The sequence below is a fragment of the Taurulus bubalis genome (assembly GCF_910589615.1).
Source record: "Taurulus bubalis genome assembly, chromosome: 8".
Classification (NCBI taxonomy): Eukaryota; Metazoa; Chordata; class Actinopteri; order Perciformes; family Cottidae; genus Taurulus; species Taurulus bubalis.
Genome location: NC_136596.1, coordinates 531,635 through 539,134, shown reverse-complemented (window position 1 = coordinate 539,134; position 7,500 = coordinate 531,635). Strand labels below are relative to the sequence as shown.

Genomic DNA, 7,500 nt, shown 5'->3' with positions numbered 1-7,500 from the left:
TGAAGAGTTGAAGTGGTGAAGTGGTGAAGTGTTGAAGAGTTGAAGTGTTGAAGAGTTGAAGAGGTGAAGAGTTGAAGTGGTGAAGTGGTGAAGTGTTGAAGAGTTGAAGTGTTGAAGAGGTGAAGAGATGAAGAGGTGAAGTGTTGAAGAGTTGAAGTGGTAAAGAGGTGAAGTGTTGAAGAGTTGAAGAGGTGAAGAGTTGAAGTGGTGAAGAGGTGAAGAGATGAAGAGGTGAAGTGGTGAAGAGGTGAAGTGGTGAAGATTTGAAGTGGGGTTAACATGTGAAACAACATATAACAGTAGAACAGAGCACCATCAGGTAAAAGATGAGGGAACTGTAGATCTAAGTCTTCTTCGTCTTTGCTCCACCATGTTGACCCTCAACGGAACCAGAGCCAGAACCTCCAAGCTCTCAAGTCTGTTTTTGAGTTTAGAACAAGCTGAAAATCAGTAAAAGATAAAGTAAAGTAGACCAGGAGGAGGTCTGCAGTTCATAGAAAGTAGACCAGGAGAAGGTCTGGAAAGTAAACATTGTTATCGTCTGCATAGAAGTCGACTTCTCAGTCATGAAATGAACGGCGGTCTTTAGTCTGATACCTGTGAACCAATCAGGACGGAGACTTGGTGTCTGAGATATAAATACATAACAGACAGGAGAATAAGGAAAAGAAGGCGGTGAAACTCTTATCCTCCTCTTTGTGCTCCTCCAGGTGTCTCTGAGCGGCCTGATGGTCTACAGTCTCCAGCCCAACCTGCCCTGACCTCTGACCTCATTGTTTCCTCCACAACAACATGCATCTGAAGCGTTCTGGAGGTTTTATCTGCAGGACCCCCGACCCTTAAGACCGTAAGCGCTCTGGACCGCCTCCTCCGAGCTGTCCACTTCCTGCCCCGCCATGTCGGAGGGGCTGCTGCAGGTGGAGATCCCGGACTTCGGCAGCAGCGTGCTGGGCAGCCTGAACGAGCAGCGGCTGCTGGGCCACTACTGCGACGTGTCGGTCCTGGTGCAGGGTCAGGCCTTCAAGGCGCACCGGGCCGTCCTTGCCGCCTCCTCGCTCTACTTCAGGGACCTGTTCGGCTCCGCTGGCGACTCCTCGCCCTCGCCGGCGGCGTTCGAGCTGCCGTCCTCAGTGACGCCGACGTGCTTCCAGCAGATTCTGTCGTTCTGCTACACGGGCCGCCTCAGCATGGCCGCCAGCGAGCAGCTGGTCCTCATGTACACCGCTGGGTACCTGCAGATCCAGAACATCGTGGAGCGCGGCATGGAGCTGATGATGATGAAGGCCTCTTCGTCCTCCTCGCCTCTCTGCTGCGACTCACAGGTGACCACATATAGACCGCAATCCATGTAGACCACAAATAGATCACATTTATATGTGATCTATATGTGGTATAGTTGAGTATCATCGGCATAGCAGTGAAAGTTTATGGAGTGTTTTCTGATCATATTGCCTAAAGGAAGCATACATATGGTGAATAAAATTGGTCCAAGCACAGAACCTTGTGGAACTCCATGATGAACACCGGTGGTCATCGAGGCCTCATCGTTTATAAATACAAACTGAGATCATCTGATAAATACGACTTAAACCAGCTTAGTGCTGTACCTTTAATACCAATCAACTGGTCTAGTCTCTGTAATAAGATGTCATGGTCAATGGTGTCAAACGCTGCACTAAGGTCTAACAAGACCAGTACAGAGACAAGTCCTTTATCAGCACTAAGGTCTAACAAGACCAGAACAGAGACAAGTCCTTTATCAGCACTAAGGTCTAACAAGACCAGTACAGAGACAAGTCCTTTATCAGCACTAAGGTCTAACAAGACCAGAACAGAGACAAGTCCTTTATCAGCACTAAGGTCTAACAAGAACAGAGACAAGTCCTTTATCAGCACTAAGGTCTAACAAGACCAGTACAGAGACAAGTCCTTTATCAGCACTAAGGTCTAACAAGACCAGTACAGAGACAAGTCCTTTATCAGCACTAAGGTCTAACAAGACCAGTACAGAGACAAGTCCTTTATCAGCACTAAGGTCTAACAAGACCAGTACAGAGACAAGTCCTTTATCAGCACTAAGGTCTAACAAGACCAGTACAGAGACAAGTCCTTTATCAGCACTAAGGTCTAACAAGACCAGTACAGAGACAAGTCCTTTATCAGCACTAAGGTCTAACAAGACCAGTACAGAGACAAGTCCTTTATCAGCACTAAGGTCTAACAAGACCAGTACAGAGACAAGTCCTTTATCAGCACTAAGGTCTAACAAGACCAGAACAGAGACAAGTCCTTTATCAGCACTAAGGTCTAACCAGACCAGAGACAAGTCCTTTATCAGCACTAAGGTCTAACAAGACCAGAGACAAGTCCTTTATCAGCACTAAGGTCTAACAAGACCAGTACAGAGACAAGTCCTTTATCAGCACTAAGGTCTAACAAGACCAGTACAGAGACAAGTCCTTTATCAGCACTAAGGTCTAACAAGACCAGAGACAAGTCCTTTATCAGCACTAAGGTCTAACAAGACCAGTACAGAGACAAGTCCTTTATCAGCACTAAGGTCTAACAAGACCAGTACAGAGACAAGTCCCCTATCTGATGCAACTAGAAGGTCATTAGTAATTGTCACTAGTGTCTCTGTGCTATGATGCTTTCTAAATCCTGACTGAAACTTCTCAAATAAACTATTGTTATGTAAAAGTCACACAGCTGGTTTGCGACTACCTTCTCCAGTATCTTAGAGAGGAAGGGAAGGTTAGAGATAGGTCTGTAGTTAGCCAACACCTCTGGATCCAGAGTGGGCTTCTTAAGAAGAGGTTTAATTACTGCTACTTTAAAATACTGTGGTACATGACCCATTAGTAAAGACCCATTGATAATATCTAGTAGAGAGGCACTAACTAAAGGTACAACTTCCTTAAACAGCTTAGTCGGAACAGGGTCCAGGAGACAGGTAGACGATTTAGAAGTAGAAACCATTGAAGACAGTTGGTCGAGGTTGATGGTAAAAAATCCATCCAGACACACAGCAGGGCCCACAGCCTCCTCCATGTCATCCCACCTGAGGATGGACCGGCAGTAGTCGAGGGCAGGAGATCACCGATCCTGTCTCTAATAGCCAGAATCTTACCATTGAAGAAGTTCATGAAGTCATTACTACTGAGGTCTATAGGAATACACGGATCCACCGAGCTATGACTCTCAGCCAGCCGGGCCACAGTGCTAAAGAGAAACCTAGGGTCCTCCAGACCGTTGGAACGCCATATGCCCTCAAGCTTCCTGATGCTTGCTTTAATATACGGGTCTGAGGGTTGTACCATGGAGCGAGCCTCCTTTGCTTAATGATCCTCTTTTTTAGAGGGGCTATCGAGTCCAGTGTCACTCTCAATGAGCCAGTAGCACCATCGACGAGCTGATCAATCTGGGAGGGAGTAAAGTTAGCACAGGAGTCCTCTGTTATATTGAGACATGGTAATGAATCAAATACAGAAGGAATCGCTTCCTTAAATCTAGCAACAGCACCGTCAGTTAGACATCTGGTGTAAAAACTCTTGCCTAAGGGGCCGTTCACACCAGACACGACTCTCAAAAACGCGTCGCTAGCAAAACCATTGTTTCCCTATGGTACGGCGCGCCTTTCATGCGCGCTTTTTAAATGCCGTGCGACGCGTTTTTCTAGCGTTTTTTCGGCGCGCTTAAAAGTTAAAATATTCTCAACTTTAAGCGCCTTGCGCGGAGTCGCACAGCTCATCAATGTCACACTCGGCCAGGGCAGCCAATCGGATGAAGCAAGAGGCGGACTTTATTGCTTCACCACTTCCTTCCTGTTTTCGTGTGGTATGAACTCCGACGAGGTATTAATATTAGCGATCTTTAACTACCGCCCGGCAGTTAATTAGCGCCCGGTTGCGCACGCAGACCCGCTCCACAGGCGCACCGGGCTGTTTTTTGTTTTTTGGCCGGTGCGTTTTTGCCAAGGCGTTTTTGAAGCGGCTGCGCTTTTAAAAGTCGCGTCTGGTGTGAACGGCCCCTAACGCTGTACAATCCGGTAGTATAAACTCAAAAGTTATAAGGCAATGGTCTGATAAAAGAGGGTTCTGAGGAAACACTACTGAATGCTCCACGTCAATGCCATATGTAAGAACAAGGTGAGGGTGTGGTTAAAGCAGTGAGTCGTTCCTGTACTCTCTGACAGAAGCCAATCGAATCCAACAATGAGCTAAATGCAACACTAAGGCTATCATTGCTGACATCCACATGAATATTAAAATCCCCTACAATAATAACCTTATCAGTCTTAAGAAAGAAACATGCACGTTATTAGTCCCCTTGGGGAAATTCTTCTCTGCATTTGACCCATCCCTGGATTGGGAGCAGTGGGCAGCCCTGTGAGGCGCCCGGGGAGCAGCTGGGGGTTGGGTGTCTTGCTCAGGGACACTTCGACATGTGAGCTGTGGGGGGACTGGGGATCGAGCCGGGTACCTTGCGGTTTCAGGACGACCACTCATCCCCCTGAGCTACAGTCGCCCCCAAGGACCAAACTTGACAAAAACTCAGACAATTCAGGATCAACTGGAGTCCAAGGGAGTTACCGGAGCAGCCTGATGATACAGAGTTACAGTAATCCAGTCTTGAAGTAACAAATGCGTGGATCAATGTTTCTGCATCACATTGAGACAGGATGTGCCGGATCTTTGAGATGTTCCGTAGGTGAAAAAAGGCGGTCCTTGAGATCTGTTTCAGGTGGGAGCCAAAGGACAGGTCCTGGTCAAAAATAACTCTGAGATTCTTTACGCTGGTGCTGGATGCCAGAGCGATGCCATCCAGAGACACTATATTATTGTATATGTATAGATATTTATATGTGCTCTATTCAAGAAACAAAAACTTTCTCATCAAATAACACTGACTCTTAATAAAATTTATTATTTCCTGAAGACCTCCAGGTCGCTGCTTTCGATCCGTCTCTGAGACTCAGCTGACTTTGAGTTTGATTACAGCAGCATCTTGTGGACATTAGAGGAACTGCAGATTGACACACTTTAAAACTGAGGCTGCTGATTGGCTGGAACTTTTTCTGACCACAACCCAACTAGTGATGTCACGGCTGGTGTTTGGTTTCCTCCTACTCTCTTTAAACCTAAAGAGTCGTTTCAGTCCTGTTGACTCTTTTTAACTTTATTTAAACACATTGATTTAATACAGACAACCTCAGCAGACGAGCTCGGGGGCTTCGACGCGCCCATGGTCCAGCAGCACAGCACCCCCCGCCTGCAAGAGTCCAGTCCAGACCAACACCTGAGCGCCGAGGAGCTGCTGCTGGCGGTGAGCCGGATCAAACAGGAGCGAGCCGACACGCCTCCTGCTCAGGAGAATGGGGGCGGAGCCAGAGGCGGAGCCAGAAGAGGAGGAGAGGAGGCCAGGTGAGGAGACGCATGCACAAGCACCGCAGAACCGTACAGTACTGTACAGAACCGTAGAGAACCATAGAGAGCCGCACAGCACTGCAGAAAACTGTGCAGAACCGTAAAGACACATACAGCCCTTTAGAGAGCCCTACAGAACCGTAGAGAACCCTGCAGAATCATAGAGAACCGTAGAGATCTGTGCAGAACCATGCAGCACCGTAGAGTGACGCACAGAACCGTACAGCATCGTCCATGCTCCCTACACGCTCCTTGCTTTTGGTATAATTAGTCCGTCTGCTGCGTGGTCTCCTCCCGGTCCTCAGAGGGGAGCTCTCGGGGGACCTCCAGGCCACCAGGAGCAGCGCTCTGTGCTACCTGGGTGCAGGTGGAGGTCTGGTTCCAGGGCTGCAGTCCTACCTGCTGGCCAACGGGGGGCGCTCCAGTCCAGGAGGCTCCAGCCTCCCCACAGACTCCCCTCCCTCCCACCCCCCCACGGAGGAGGAGCTGGAGGAGGACTACTACGGGAACACCGGCCAGTCCGGACTCTACCAACACATCTACGGACATCCCGGAAACCCCTACAGTAAGTTACATGATGGTACGATCCGTCTACCTGTGCTCCCGTCCAATAGGAAGGAGCTACATTTATAGGCTCGTCCTGAGGTCCTGCAGGAGGGACTCGCTTTAGGTTTCCCTTCGTAAGCGTCTTAACCTTTTTAGCCCAAAGCCTCCAGCGCCTCTTTTTCGTAAAAATAAATAAATTAAGAGTTTCATTTTTAACAACGGAAACTTAATTATCTTCGCAACCACAGGGTTGATTACCTTAATTTAAATCGCTACTAAACCGTAACCCTTGTGAAAAGAAACCGATAACCGTTAAGTTTAAGTACTTACGTAAACTTCGTAACTTGCCAAGGCGACCGTAACGTTTCACTAAACCCTTGATAAGTATCCCTTACAACGTCCGATTTGACTAACAGACACATCCACTAACCCTACGGGTCTGTGGGAGTCGAACAAAGCAACATCCTTATAACCCCTATTATAACCTGTAAAGTCACAAAACAACTGGAGTTATTTTCTTCTTTTTTTCAGCGGACGTTTAGGAGTCCTGAGGCCTCCCTGGTCCGCCCACGTTTCCTAGACCGCGTCATACACAACATGCAGAAGCTGCTGAACATTGCAATACCCAGCATGCCTGAATCAGACAATGTTTTGCCATAAAATAAGTAACTTTTCCATTTTTGAACCGAACAACACAGTTTTTTGATTGAAACTCCTTCGTAACATGCCAATGTGATTTCCAGATTCAGATTCTTTAGGTCCTAATCTTTCCAGAAAGGTGTCTTATTAGTATGTGGGTTGCTGTTAAGGCCCTGAACAGTTTGAAAAACTCAGGGACCGCTCAAGGAGGCATTTTGGGGAATCTTGCTCATATCATGCTGGATGTTCATAGTTATGATCAACATATGTTATGAAAGTGATTTTATAAATAGAATCATATAAAACAACACAAGTATTATAACTCATTTGAGGTTCATACGACAACTTGAACAAGGGGAACAAGAGGTACAACCCTAAGAGATAACCCTAAGCCCCAGGACGTCCCAGTGGAGCGTCTCCCGCTCCCAGCTTCCCTTATCTCTGTTTACATTGTGATGCCTCCTGGTGACGTGAAACACCCTTCTCTGTTTCTCATTGGTCCAGTCCAAGAGAAGATGGAGATGCTGGCCCTCCCATTGGCTAACGAGAGGCGGCCCTGCGTGCTGGTTGGTCGGGACAACATGGCGCTCCCCGCCAGTCTGATCAGTCAGATCGGGTATCGCTGCCACCCGTCGCTCTACACCGAGGGAGACCCGGGAGAGAAGGTGGAGCTGGTGGCAGGTAGGACCGCAGAACACCTGTTGGCCGGAGGCGGAGAGCGCCACGCAGCAGGTGGTAGACTGACGTGTCATGGGGTGTGTGCAGGTTCAGGTGTGTTCATGACGCGAGGTCAGCTGATGAACTGTCACCTGTGTGCCGGAGTCAAGCACAAGGTTCTGCTCAGGAGACTGCTGGCTACGTTCTTTGACAGGTGAGCTGAAAATGTGTT

At 48.1% G+C, this 7,500-nt stretch overlaps 1 protein-coding gene across 1 annotated transcript in view; it reads left to right on the top strand.

Annotated features, from left to right (window-relative positions):
• Positions 1–896: 896 nt before the first annotated feature.
• LOC306740102 (nucleus accumbens-associated protein 2-like) overlaps positions 897–7,500 on the top strand; it is a gene marked incomplete at its 5' end in the record, with an annotated part of 36,474 nt that continues 29,870 nt past the window's right edge. Inside the window, 5 exons of the mRNA XM_079222212.1 lie at positions 897–1,322; positions 5,206–5,423; positions 5,732–5,991; positions 7,116–7,292; positions 7,377–7,482. Of these exons, the coding sequence (XP_079078338.1) occupies positions 897–1,322; positions 5,206–5,423; positions 5,732–5,991; positions 7,116–7,292; positions 7,377–7,482 (1,187 nt within the window). The remainder of the gene's footprint in view (positions 1,323–5,205; positions 5,424–5,731; positions 5,992–7,115; positions 7,293–7,376; positions 7,483–7,500) is intronic.